Source organism: Labrus mixtus, chromosome 17 (assembly GCF_963584025.1).
Source record: "Labrus mixtus chromosome 17, fLabMix1.1, whole genome shotgun sequence".
Taxonomy (NCBI): domain Eukaryota; kingdom Metazoa; phylum Chordata; class Actinopteri; order Labriformes; family Labridae; genus Labrus; species Labrus mixtus.
Genome location: NC_083628.1, coordinates 2157315 through 2172350, shown reverse-complemented (window position 1 = coordinate 2172350; position 15036 = coordinate 2157315). Strand labels below are relative to the sequence as shown.

General features: G+C 42.8%; 1 protein-coding gene across 1 annotated transcript; it reads left to right on the top strand.

The window, feature by feature from the left end:
- Window positions 1-5909: 5909 nt before the first annotated feature.
- Window positions 5910-8409, top strand: gas1b (growth arrest-specific 1b). Its single transcript, XM_061061490.1, has one exon. The coding sequence runs from the start codon at window positions 6313-6315 to the stop codon at window positions 7087-7089; it is 777 nt and encodes a 258-aa protein (XP_060917473.1). The 5' UTR covers window positions 5910-6312; the 3' UTR covers window positions 7090-8409.
- Window positions 8410-15036: the final 6627 nt, after the last annotated feature.

Genomic DNA, 15036 nt, shown 5'->3' with positions numbered 1-15036 from the left:
GTGTTTCTAGATCACACTCATTTCAGGTAAATTTACATGCAGTGTGAAGATACGAGCATAATAAAGATCGCTAGCATTAGCATGCTAACACAACAATGCAGCGCGAGTTGTTTTGGTTTCATGCTGGTGCTCAAGGGCGACACCTGCTGGATCAAAAAAATGCATATAAAACCTTTAACCTACTACGGCGCCCAATTTCAATGACCATCTTTTTGTCATGGCCAAACCAGTGTCTCTCTGCTTTGATCTATTTCAAAGCTTTTCCTGTAAAACCCCCTTTAGTGTAAAAACCAAAAAGGTTCATGATTCTGTTCGTAACATGATCCAGTTTTACCCCCTGCTATGGCGTTCATCTTTCTGCATGAAACAAGCCAAAAGAACTCTGTTATACTTTTGGGATACATCAAAAACATAACTGACTATCTCCACATCATAGCTAGCTGGTCCCAAAACGATTAGCACTTCCTGAGTACATGTTGCTGCTTGAACGCCTGACTGACCCACGTTTGAACTCCATGTCTCTGTTCTCCAGCGAGTTCAAAGTCAAACCCCTTTTCCTGTCCTGGTGCATGGATTCCCCCCAAGAGGGATTCACTTAGTCTCAGAACATGTGGTACCATGCGCAAACATCTCTTGTGTGATTAACATGCTAACGTGCTAACACTGACTGCTGGTGTGAAAAGGTTCCTCTATACCTTTTCACCTGCCCCCACATTCTTGTTTTACCTAAATAGGTTGATTGAAATAGGTTTCATGTTTATCATTGTTGGTTTTTATTCTGCTTTAGCTTCCCACTTTGAAATATCTTCATGCTCTTTTGCTGTTTCATCATTTACTTTTGTTGGTATTGTTGTTCTTTGGCTTCCCTTTCTCCTGCAATAGTTTGCCCCAATTAGGGTGGGGCCAAGAGAGGGATAAAAGTAGACTCGGCCGTAGTCTGGGTGGGAAAATGTTGGTTGTGGAACCTTGGTTTCTTCCTGTTTATGTAGTCTAGTTGCTTTTTAATAATCTACCTGGGACTCTTTTTTTTTTGCTCTTTTGTGCATTTTTGTTTAATAAATCCACCACTTTATTTTTCCGCCTTGCATGGTAATCTTTAAGTTCTGCAGTTGATGCAATTTATGCCACAGGTCACCAATATAACTTCAATCCAGGAGATCCAATTACTCCTGATTTGTCCAAGTTTTCTGGTGCATAACAGAAAAACTCAAAAACCCTGCAGGGATCTGTTGTTGATTTGGTTAAAGATGACAGTTACACTGCAGGTTTTGTGCACAGGCTGAACAAAAGGACAAAGTCATTTTTGTGTTTTTTACCAAAAGCATTGCAGCTCCTTTCGGTCGTTAGAAAAGAATGCAAGAGAAATATGAGCATATCTGAGACAGACATCTGAGACATTTTCCAGGAGACACAGAAAAATGAAAAATGCAGGCAGAAAAAAACACTTGGCAGCTTTTAAAAAATGAATCCTTTCCCTCCCTCCCCTCTCTCCCCTCTCGCTCCCTGTCCCTCTCTCTGGGCTTGGAAGCACTTGAATACAGAGTTCAGTGGATTGTAGCCGCTTGTGTGTAATGACTTCTGACAGCAGTGGAGACAAACTGAAGAGCACGTCTGTCTCTGCATGAGTATTTACAAAATCTACTCCCGGGAACCGCATTCCTATTCTGGAAACTCCATTATATGCAAGTCGCCATGAACAACCGCATCTACAGGATGCATATCCGGAGCTACCAGTTTGAAAATAAATGGAGGACAAGAAAAACTGGCCATCTTATTTCCCTCAGAACAACCCAAAGAGGCTTGCTACCAGAGTAAAGAATCAAAGTGATGTATTAGAGTAATTTAAGAGGTACAGTTTGGGGGAGAGCAGCAGCTGCTGGCTCCATCAAGAGCTGCTGGCTCAACTCAATCTGGCCGTTGTTCTTGTGTGGCGACAACCCAACGCTGATGGGATTTCTGCTATGCATTATGAAGTACTTCTTAAAAGTAAAGTGAAACGTGTGGGCAGGGTTTGTTCTTTCAAATGGGTCTTGTGCATCAGTGTGTGCCTCCTAAAGAGTGACAGAGCACCAACGTCTACCTCTGTGACGTTGGAAATCTGTCTCAAAACAGTAAAAAAAGCGCAATTGATATCAAAGTAGAGAGTCTCGTAAAGTGTCTCCTGAATCTAAGAGAAAATACAATCTCATAACAGCACAAAAAAAAAACAAGTTCAAACCAAGCAGCAACCTCCGGTCTTGAAAAATTTACATTCCCATTGGACTCTATTGGATCTGCAGAGTCCCTCTGCACCTTTAAGAAAAAGCTAAAGACCCAGCTCTTTCATGAATACCTACTAACTTAATGATGATGGGCTCCATATTATTGATGATGATTATGGTTGTGATGATGGTTTTTGTTTGATAACGACGACTTATAAGATGGTTTCTATACTGATTAGAGCTCTCAAGAACTGCCCTCAATGTTGTGCTTTGCCTCTGGTCACTTCCTGTCAGCACCTGTGTGTCCAATCAGACTCAAAGCTGATTGTTTGCTCTTACTGACATTGTTCCCTTTTTTCTAGATCCTTGCTTGTATTGTTCTTACTCTCTGATGTACGTCGCTTTGGATAAAAGCGTCTGCTAAGTGAATTGTCCAGCTCTCCAGCTCTCAGCCTGTCGTTAGGTCGACTGAAAGTTAGGCTGAGACAGGATTTCCAACATGGTGGCTGCAGTTTGTTTACATCGCCCGGACGGCCGGCTGACTCCTCCCCTCGTGTATAAAAGTTGTTTAATTGAGGGACTAGAGAAAAGAAGAATAACATACTGTACTCACTGCTTAACTGTGTTTCTAGATCACACTCATTTCAGGTAAATTTACATGCAGTGTGAAGATACGAGCATAATAAAGATCGCTAGCATTAGCATGCTAACACAACAATGCAGCGCGAGTTGTTTTGGTTTCATGCTGGTGCTCAAGGGCGACACCTGCTGGATCAAAAAAATGCATATAAAACCTTTAAAGTGTCATAAACGCTGACGTCATTTGGCACAGTGTTTTCCTGTCCTAACAGAAGCTGTAAAGAGGTGAAGAGCTGCTTTGTGACTTTTTCCATGTTTGGATCACATGACTGATTATATTACAAATATCAGAACTCAACCACGCCCAATTCAAACTGAATATTAAGAACTTTTAGAGTTATGTAAAAATAAACTTCTGACACTTTTTAGATGCTAGCTAATGCTAACTTTTGACCCTGAACGACTCAGTAAGAAGGTCACTGTGGGTTTAGGTTTCCATTGGCTGTTCAGTGTTGTTTTCGGCTTAAGCAGTCTGCTCTCATGTCAGATCTCTGAGTTAATGGAGACCCTCGAGCAGTTCACCATTTGGTCTTTCTCTAACCTCCTCTTTGATGTAGCCTCAGATTGAGTCTGCAGTCGTCCTGTTGCTCTGGTATGCCCCGCTGGATGACGTGGAGGGAGGGAGGAAAGGGAGGGAGGTTGTAAGTGTGGGTTGTTTGGCTAAGAAACTCCTCTGCTCTTGTCTTGACTCCTCTATAATCTCTCTAATTGGAATCAGGGGGGGAGGTTTCGAGGGGCCCCTGAGAGCTGCCAGATCTTTGTGGTCATGGTGTGGTGAAGTGACATGGGTCAGAAGAACAAAGTTGTCCGACTGAACGGGGGTAGTTTTAGTTTCTACACTTTCTTCTGTTGGCTTTAAGGCCCTTGTAGAACCATTAGATGTTTGTTTACGGGGGTTCTTCCTCTTTAAAGTCCTTTTCTTGCTAATGTGTTTGTTAGAAAATACGCTTAACAAAAGGGAAAGTGCTGGATCATTAGGATTTAAGATTACACAGAATGTTTTCCTTTTTTTCATTCTCCTCCAGTACTTTTTAGGAACAGTCTCCCATCATAACTTTTTTTTTTTTTTACCATCGGCTCGGTATGTTTCCTGCATGGTCAAAAAAAGTGTCCGACAGCAGCTCTGCATGTGTTTTAACAGCTGTTGTTTCTGACAGCGGAGAAGAAGAACCACAATCCAAGTGTTTACCTAAAAAAAAAGAAGATGGCGCCCGTTGATCCTCACCGTTCTTGTTGCAGGGGTGAGCTCTAATAAAAGAGTATTTTAAGTTTCTGGAATACAAAGTTTGCCGCAGATTTATTTAAAGCATGATGAACTATCCATAAAAGATTAGAAGACAAACAAACAGTACTGCAGAAAACAGCCCGATCTGTAAAGGTGTAGGATAAACTACAGCAGCATTTTTTAAATCTCTATTCCCCTGCATGTTAGTGCCATTTATACATAAGAGAGCGGGTTTTATTTTTGGTGTTTTTGTGTTCTACAATGTCATATCTGCTCGTGGCCACTGCAGCATGCTTAATTGAAGGTAATTAAGCCTGCCGTCAAGCTTGGCTGCTGATTGGTTGAAGAGTCCAGCACGACAAACAAGGTCACTTTGTTGTGTTTTTTTCTTCTCTCTGTTCTCTCTTCTGTTTTTTAGCAGACGTAGAGTCTGCTCTCCGTTATCTGGAACCTCACATTGGAATTGTTTAAAATCACAAGCTTTTCAGGTATTAAGACGTTCATTTTAGTATAGCCATATATGGTCGAGTGACGTGCCCCTGACTTCAGCATCATCTTTAGGATAAACACCGAGCCTTTGGGACGGTCTGACAGAACCGACTTAGCAAGACACTGTATCACATGTGTGCAGCTAATGTCATTCATGAACTACTTCAACTTAAGCCATCATATCGAGAGTCCTGAATCTTTCTTGTGTGAAGCATCTAAAAAATGAATGCAGAAAACAGACATTGCATTGATCGATTACCATCTGACGGCAAAGGTGTGTAGGCTAAACTATAACAGCATTTATCTTTATTTCCTTTGAAGAAAAGTCACTATTTGACATCAAAAAATAACTAAAGTTAAAATATCTTCAACACCTCCTAGCATGAAATTCTGATGTCTTCATTTTTTCCTTAAAGGAGCAATCAGTGAGATGTGTAGCGACTGAAATGATGAAGTGACCTTACTATATGATCAGACATTAAAGGCTTTATATGTGATTTTTTTGATCCAGCAGATGTCGCCCTTGAGCACCAGCATGAAACCAAAACAACTTGCGCTGCATTGTTGTGTTAGCATGCTAATGCTAGCTATCTTTATTCTGCTCGTATCTTCACACTGCATGTAAATTTACCTGAAATGAGCGTGATCTAGAAACACAGTTAAGCAGTGAGTACAGTATGTTATTCTTCTTTTCTCTAGTCCCTCAATTAAACAACTTTTATACACGAGGGGAGGAGTCAGCCGGCCGTCCGGGCGATGTAAACAAAGTGAAGATAGGACTCTGAAAACTCTGAAAACATCACAGACAGTGGGACTCGGGTGTTACACCCATTGTAGACAGTCATGACTCACAGAGTTATTTTCAGAGGATATACTTGATTTATATTATATTTAAGTGTGAAAAATCACAGATAAAGACTTTAAAGGTCCAATCAGTGAAATGATAAAGTGTCCTTACTATATGATCAGACATCAAGGAAACATGCTATGTTGAAGTGCTGGCTTCTCTGACAACAATGCAGCAGCCAGTATGTCCTCCTTCTGACGATAAACATATTGAGTCAACTTTTTTATAGCCTACTTAAAGATTCACGAAACATAAAAATGTTTAAGGTAATTTTTTAAACAGCAAATTGTGGATTTACTGAATTTCTCACAAAAACAAAAACAAATATGAGTCACAAAAACGTTCTCATTTCGACATCTATAGATAATCAGCTGGAAGTTACTGAGTGCATTCTGCAGAAAGTTTCCTCAAAACACCGAACAGCTTGCGTCACTGCCTGCGTGTGACGTCATAATCTCAACAGTTAATCGAGCCAATCAGAAGTGGTTCTCTTGCAGCAACCTAGTCAGTCCATCACCACAGACTTCATCACAAAGCTGCTGTTAGTCCGGGTGGATGCGGGGTGGCAGAGAAGCGACCGAAGAGCGACTTTCACGCTTGAAGGATCTATCGCGTTACTTTGGGAAGAGTTTGGGAAATAACTTCTTCCGTTTGTTTTTCCAGCACTTTTTTTTCGTCTTGTGTGTGCGTGCTGACCGACGGATCGGCTACGTAGAAGTAGCAGGGACTGAGTTGATCTGGGACTTCTGAATCCACATTGAGACTTAATATGATGGACTTGTTATGGGCATCATTGGTGACCTGCTTCTTACGTTGTGGCAGCTACAATCTAACATTATGACGTGACCAGTGAGTAACCCTGCAGAAGCCCTGATGAATTCTAACGTATTTCAGACTTATTCTTCCTGGAAATGGAAAATCGTGCCATATTGATGGAGCGAGTGGTGCTTTTGACATGCAGTGTGTTGATCCTGATCATCGGCTCATGCATCGGCTCTCCTAACCACAGTCGCCGGCCGGTCTGCTGGAAAGCAATCCTCAAGTGCCACGGGGAGCCGGAGTGCCATTACGCTTACGATCAATACCTCTACGCGTGCGCTTCCGTCATCACCGGGGAGCGCAAGAGGTGTCCCAGCCACTGCATCTCGTCTCTGATCCAGCTCAATTTAACCCAAAGCGGCCCGGACCTGGAGGAGTGCGACTGCGCCCTCGACCCGGTCTGCAGGAGCACCAAACAAGCCATCGAGCCGTGTCTGCCGCGCACCAGCACCATGGGCTGCACGGAGGCCCGGCGGCAGTGCGAGCAGGACTCGTCGTGCAGCTCCGCGATGAGGGATTACTTGTTTCAGTGCAGGAAACTTTTCGGGGGGGAAAAGTGCTCGGACGGGTGCCGGAGGGTGATCGCGAACATGCGCTCCATACCCAAAGCGCAGCAGCTGGACACGTGTGTGTGCGACGGCACGGACAGGAACATTTGTGAGTACGTGAAAGTCAGCATGAAGACTTTCTGCTCGGATTCCGCCGATAGGTTCGCGGGGAGCGGATTTTCAGACTCCGAGGAGGACTCTGAGGATGATTACATCGATCAGGAGGATGATCAATACGTGGAGAACTCGAGTGACTCCTTGCTTTGTCGGACTCTGCTCACCATCCTCACAACCAATTTGGTTTTTACGAGATTAATATGAAAGGTGATGCCTTCAAGTGCAGCTAGAGAGTCAGAAATCACACCAGAATCTGCCTTAAACTGAAATCTGGGGCTCTAAAGATAGTTTTCTTCTACTGATCTGCACATATTCCCCCTGTCAAGATGATCCTGTTAGGATAAAATCAATAGCACAAGTTGCCATGTGGTAATGTTTTCTAAAAAGAAATGGCTGTAATAAGTGCAGCTACACACCCTGCTGTCTTTAAAAATCAGCAGAAACCACATCACAATCTGTCTGAAACTAAAACTTGAGGCTATACATTGTAGTTATCTTCCACTGATCTGCACACATCCTCTGATAAAAGTGTTAAAATCATGAGTTTATGTTGCTAATGAGTTATATTTTGGCACAGCTAGAAGCTCGATTGTCTTAAAAATCTGCAGAAATTACATCAAAATGTGTCCTGAAGCAACATTTTCCACCTGTGAGATCCATTTTTCTTGCTATAGATCTGCACAAATGTTCATGTTAAGCACATTGATATTCAGATTTGAGGATCTAATTGTTGCATAGAAGTCATATATTATTACACATTCCAAATTTTAGCCAGAAAATGCTGAAGGGGCCTATTTGTGTTGTATATCCCAGTTTATATAAAGTTAAATTGTACAGTATATTGTAAAAAAAAAGTGTTTTTTGTATAAATATTTGTTTATGAGAGACGAGTTTTGCACTGTACCAGAAGGTGAGCCACCCTTTTTTTTTTCTTTTTTTACTGCCGTAAGACCACAGAGGAGTAGGAAAATGTTCAAAGTGCCTAAAAACGTGTGGTTTTTTATTCCCCGCGTCATGTGACCATATCAGAGGCATGCTGTGAAAGCAGAGCAGTTTTCTCCTCGCCAGCTGTACACAGACCTCCTCCACAAGCCCGTCATTAAAAACCAAAAGTTGTTGCAAGCCTCTGAAATGTGTCTAAATGTCAGAGGAGGAAAAAATAATGCCAGAGAAACGAGAGGGGACCCACTTGACCTTGTCAACATGGACGTTTGTGTAAAGTATGAAGTGTTGATTCTTGGAAACTGTTCAAACAGACGACAGATGAGAGGTGAACTCAGTTTGTTTATCTCCCCCCCTCCCCCCCCCCCTCCAATGTGTTTAAAGTCTTCACTGTGATGACACACTGACAAAAAAAAAAGATAGAAAAAAATGGCCGCCTGTTCTGGTGAGCGGAGATATTAAGTGCCCGTAATGAACACACACACACACACACACACACACACACACACACACACACACACACACACACACACACTCCTCTGAATGTACATGTACATCAAATAAATAAGAAGTTTAAATGATTATCTGGAAGTTTGTGTGGCTCTGTCAAAGTCTTTTCAGTGTGAAAGATGTTTGCGTCACATATTGTTTGAAGAGGAGCTTCGAACTCTCGGTTAATATTCAGGTATGTGCATCTTACTAAAGGCAGGGTCGGTCATTTTCCCCCAGATTCACTTTTTAAGATTTTGGTTGAAATTGTTTTTTTAGGTCCTGACAGAAATTAATAACTCATGTTCTCTGAAAAAGAGACAAAGAAAATCTGTCATCTGTATCAGTTTGTAAGTCTGTAAAAACTTCAACCAATGTCTGCCACGAGGTACCAATCTGACGAACCAATCAGACGCCTCCCTGCTCGCTCTCTACCTCTTACGCAATTGTCTAATTGTTGGGCAAAAAATACACAAATATAATAATTTTTCAACACATGAACTGATTTCCTGCGTTTGATGAATAATTTACATGATTTTTAAAAATCTTTTTAAAGATTAATTTGGGTTTGCCTTTATTTATTCCATGTTTATTTGTATAGGGACAAGTTTGGAGTAAGTTAACTCCAGCATTTGTAGCCTAAGCTAGTTAGTGATACATGTTACTGGATGGGCTTTTAAAATACACAAAACTCAACAACAGATCCACATAAACAGAACCAAACAATCAAAGACAGAACAGTTTACTGGATTTTCTTTCGCTGAGGTGTCAAGAACTACGGAGGCCCGATGTGGACAAACATCCAAACAGTTTCCTTAACTGCGTTATTTGGAGATAAAAGAGTCATTTCCACTTGTTCTCTCAAGATCTCGACTTATGTACGTAATTATCTCGGGATAACGCTGATTTAAAGAGACAGGTTCATTTATCGAGATCTCTAGAAAACTACCAGAATGAACTGGTAATCCCGGGGAAACCGAGTAAACATCCAAAATGTACTTGGTACTTTGCAAAACGGGTAAAATTAAATGTTTGGATGCATGTCTTCTCTGGGCTTCCGTCAAAAAACAAATCTTATTTAAGGTCTTACTTTACACTGAATGCTGCGTACATGTGTCAGTTTACAAGCTCATGAGTCAGTCAGCTCTCTCATGCACTCACAGAAAAGCCAAGTGTCTCCTCCTGCACTTGTGATAATGGGTCTTGAATCCATTGATGGCAGCCATGTTGCTTTTCAGGGCAGTGGGGGGGGGGGGGGGGGGGGAAAGAGATGGGCCCTCCAGCCCATTGATTGGAGGAGAAGTCGAGTGGCACCTCTATTATGGAGATCCCAAAACACACAATGGTGCAGCGGTACAATGTGGGGGCACTTCATTCACTCTTTTTTTCTCCCTGGCTGTCACCTCTTTTCAGGGGGAGTGGGGGGAGGCGAGGAGGAGACGGCTATCTGAGAGGAGGACGGAGGAGTTATGTGTGTGAACGCTCAGCTTTTTATTGCTCGGTTTTAAGTCCTGCTGGGAGTCTGTCTGCAGATACATTTTTATGTGCAGGTCGATGCCTAGTGGTTCTTTTCATCGTAATTTTGCAACCCTCTAATCCGATAAAATCACGAGCCAACATCAAGCTTTAAACAGTCTTAAAAAAACAGAAATCATAAATCCCACAATGCCTCTGTGATTGTTAAAAAAAAAAAACCAAACAAAGCAATGTGGTGAACCACTTCTGGGCTTTTGTTATGAGAAGCAAAAAGCCTGTCACTGTCACTTTAAGAGAGACCGGCCCCCGCTGCAGCCATTAATAATTGTAATGCCTTTTTATTATTGTTGGGGATAATGAAAGGATGAGGATCATATGGGGGCCCCGAGACTCTACTTCGCCCCTGAAATGTTTTCAATTAACTTTTGGCACCATGAGGAAAATAGGAATGTTGTGTTTTTTTTTCCCATGCTGAATCGGAAAAGAGGCGACTCTGTCTTTTGGTGCGGGGGGACCAGAACCTCATTAAAATTGCCTCATCATAACTCAAAGTGTGCTCTTGGCCCGACCTCCCCGCTTCCCCCGCCCCTGAACCCCCTCCGTCCTCTAGGTTACACTTTTTTAAAAAACACGCACTATGGGATAAAACTCATTTTTGTTGGTTTTACTCACTTTGTTAATGTTCCTCAGTCATGAATTTACTTATTCTCCACTTTGTAGGTACATGGTTCTCTCTCTGTGTGTAATGTTTGTAGTGCCCATTATTCCCCTGAATGCATCATGAATTTATGGCTCCTGTTGAATAAACATTTAAATCACAACATAACCTTTTCTGCAAGATCAGCACGTTTTAAAAACTGCTCTGTCTCCTCCTCCTCCTCCGACCGAGCCTGTTTTGAAACTTTCAATCCTGCAATAAAACATATTTCTTCTTAAGGTCAATTCATGTGACATACGAGTAAAAATGGAGTAAATAAAAAAGTTTAGAACAGACAGAAGAGGGGAAAACCAAGTGTCAAAGATAAGTCTTTTTACATTAGAGACCTGATCGAAATGGAAAGATCTTTGAGTGAAATGAAAAAGTAAAAAGTGCAAATCTCAGCCTTCATTTCTTCCTTTTTCAAACTGCGTCAAAGCTGAGTGAGGCGTCTCTCTTACAGATACCACAGCAGCAAAATAAGACTAATTTTCTGATACATTTGGTAGATCTATAGCTGATATATGGTATTCTACAATTCACATAGCAGACTCTTTTATCCAAAGTGACGTACATCAGAGAGTAAGAACAACACAAGCAAGGATCTAGAAAAAAGGGAACAATGTCAGTAAGAGCAAACGATCAGCTTTGAGTCTGATTGGACACACAGGTGCTGACAGGAAGTGACCAGAGGCAAAGCACAACATTGAGGGCAGTTCTTGAGAGCTCTAATCAGTATAGAAACCATCTTATAAGTCGTCGTTATCAAACAAAAACCATCGTCATTACCATCATCATCATCAATAATATGGAGACCATCATCATTAAGTTAGTAGGTATTCATGAAAGAGCTGGGTCTTTAGCTTTTTCTTAAAGGTGCAGAGGGACTCTGCAGATCACATGGAGTTTGGAAGTTCATTCCACCACCGGGGGGCGACATCTTAGCTTTAGATCTCTTTGTCTATGCTCGTCCAAGTTGCTAAAAAACAAGTTGTTTGGTCCTTTGTCTCTCGGTGTGATCTACTGTATTTGTCGTCCCCAAGTTGATGCGTGTTGTGGTGTGTGTGATGAGTCACCCGTGCACCTCGTGTTTATTGTCATGTGTTTTCATATTCAACCCCATTATATACAGCCGGCTTTTTGTAAGTGTTTTTTATGTAAATGATGAAGACTTAAACAAATTCCCCCTCCAGGTGTCCCCGTCGTCGCCCATGTGAGTGTTGAAGTCCCCCAGTAGAACTACAGAGTCCCCAGGAGGAACCGCTTCCAGGACCCCCACCCAGAGACTCCAAGAAGGCTGTGTACCCCCAACTGCTGTTAGGTGCAAATGCACATACAACAGTCAGAGACTTCCTGTCCACAACCTGAAGTCGCAGAGAGGTGACCCTCTCCAGGAGTTTGGTTTCCAGAACCGACGCTTCACCACGGTCAGTGTTTTTTTACTCAGCATGAGTCGGGAAGACTTCAGATTCCCTCCCCCTTTCCTGTCTGTTAGAATACCACTCCAGTGTTTATCTCATAAGTTCAAAAGAAGTAAAACCCGATTGCATCCTTCCCAAAATATCTCTTGCATCTTCTCCCTCTTCATCACAGACTTCTTCTGAGTTCAGGACTTTTTTGCTTTTCTTTGCTACTTTTCCATCCGGGCCTGAGTTAGTATACCTCATCACTTTGTAATACGACACACGCACTGGTTTTACATGAAGCATTCTTTAGTTTACAAGTGTCTCAAGGTCAGCACGATGGAGAACAAACACAGAGAACATGACTGAAGCTCCACTGACTTTGTGGATTATTTTGAGTCGTTTTGGTCTGGTAGAAACTCCTGGATTTCCTAATTATGCAAAGTATTGATCGAGGGTGATCATTAGTCTCCATTTGACTGGGACCATCAAGTTTTTAAGATCCATGTCCCGAGTCCCCACAAACATCTATAAAACACTAACATGTCCCGGTTTTGCACAGACCCTGTCCCGGTTTAAACCCATTGAAATACACCATGTAGCTGACAACACTGATTTCTCTGTAAACATGTCAATCAGTGTTGTTGCCATGGCTGCTGCTGTTTTAACCAATAGAAAAACATCACTCATACACCACAAGTCAAAGTTCAATGTGTCAATCCATCTCAGGGTCATCAGCTGTTGCTTAGCTAGCCTATAGATCATCCTAACCTAAGAGGACCAGGGCAGGTATAGGTGAGGTGTCATACTGAACAGGAAGTCAGCGTTTTCCAAAGAGCTCCAGGAGAGCGACAGCTTCCTTCAAAAATGTACCAGCCAATGAATACCCTCAATTTTGCGAACACTGCAAGTGTCAATTTTCAGTTTGCATACAAAGCAGAATTAAAACAAACAGGGTCCTGTACCTCGTGCATGAGCGACCGTACCACACCAGGGCCAAGGAAGTCACTCACACTAGTCAAACAAAAACTGGACTTTGGGGATCCAGACAAAACTTGACTAAACTTTGGATGTACTGAATCCAGCAAAGACATTTCCATTTCGTTGAACGTGTCCCGGGATGCCTCGAGGTGTTACTCTTCAGTTTTTCAACCCAAAATAAACAAACCTTAGCAAAAGCAAAGCGGAGTAGTAAAACCCCGGTGACCCGCAGTAATTGGAGGTTTAGGGGGGGTGGACTTGAGGAAGGCAGCACCCTGAGCTTTTAGAGAGAGAGGTGGGAAAGGTGGAGGAGGGGTTGATTTATGATTGAGGGTTCATGGGGGGGGGGGGGGGGGGGGGGGGGGGGCTGTGCTGGGGTGAATGTCAGGGGATTTGGAGCCCTCCCTGAATAATGATGCAAAGAAGGAATATTTAATCCACCAATCGGATCGCCTCTCTCGGCCATGGCTGGGTAGGAATTGTCCCCCCGGTTACCTCCCCCTGATCCCTCCTTCAGCTCCGGCCCGGGGAGCAGGGGTGTGAAGTTAGAAGGCCCAGGAGGAGGAGGAGGTTGGGGGGGGGGGGACACAAAACATAGCTGACAAGGGGCATAACTTCATTTCCACGGTGCTGGGACAGCTGTGTGGAGTAATCTGCCGTGGCAGCCCCTTAAAACTTCAATGCCTTTAGTGACCCCGGGGAAGTGGGGAGGGGGCAAACTCCAACTGTGTCGAGGCGTTTAGGAGTGCGAGGGGGGGGCTCCTTTCACACCCTCCAAAGGCTTTTGTTGTAAAAAAATATCCCTTACCTCTTTTTTCACTGAATGCAAGGACTATATGTTTATGAGAGGAGACCACAATGGGCCTTATCGGAGACCGAGAATTCATTTTCTAGCTCGTGAAAAACAAAGCGCCAAGTCTTCAGATTTTAAAGAGAAAATAAAGTGACAACTTTCTCTTTTTTTTCTTACCTGATGAACCTCTAAAATAAATATCTAGATTTTTTTAATGGCTGAGAGAGGCTGAAATGTTTGACTCATGATTCAAAATGAGAATTTTGCAACTAAACTCTGCAAGATATCTGTAAAAAGTTTGTTGTCAAATATTGTTTGTGTCTCTTTTTTTTAATATCCTTTTTTTTTCAATCTTGACTGAGTTTTTCTGATCATAAGCTCTAAAGGTGAGGGCAGCTCATGGGCTCAGCAGGTTCAAGCTTAATAAAATGTGTCTGTTCAAATCAAAAGAAGAAGAAAAATCTGAAATGAATTGCAGATGTTTCCTCCCCCTGCAGAGGATTTGATTTGAAATCCAGCCTTTAAGATGCCGGTGTTAAACATTTCTCAAAGTGATTTCATTGAAATTAAATATTCAAGTTGTTCTTCAGTTTATAGTTTGAGCAAACATAAGTACAAAAAAAGGTAGGGGGCAGTCTATCGGTGCAGAGGGGTTCATTATTTGGTGCTAACTGTTCTGTTGAAGGCTGAAGGAAGAACAAAACATTTTAGCCTAAGATAATGGCCCGAGGCTGGGTCGCTGTCCGCGCTGAATGGGGTCTCCCTGGAGCTCAATAAGGTCCCAAACTTTTACTCCATTATGCTGACAACCTAAAGGCCAGGGGGTCCCACCCCCAGTGGTTACCTCTCAAGTATGCATTCATCACCCCCACTGCACACACACACACACACACACACACACACACACACACACACACACACACACACACAGACACACACACACACACACACACACACACACACACACACACACACAGACACACACACACACACACACACACACACACACACACACACACACAGACACACACACACACACACACACACAGACACACACACAGACACACACACACACACAGACACACACACACACACACACACACACACACAGACACACACACAGACACACACACACACACACACAGACACACAGACACACACACACACAGACACACAGACACACAGACACACACACACACACACACACACACACAGACACACACAGACACACACACACACACACACACACACACACACACAGACACACACACACACAGATACGTGCACACACACACACACACACACACACACAGACACACACACACACACACACACACACAGACACACACACACACACACACAGACACACA

Bases quoted from the DNA above. Each gene is read 5' to 3' on its own strand.
- gas1b (XM_061061490.1), top strand. From the start codon at position 6,313: ATGGAAAATCGTGCCATATTGATGGAGCGAGTGGTGCTTTTGACATGC.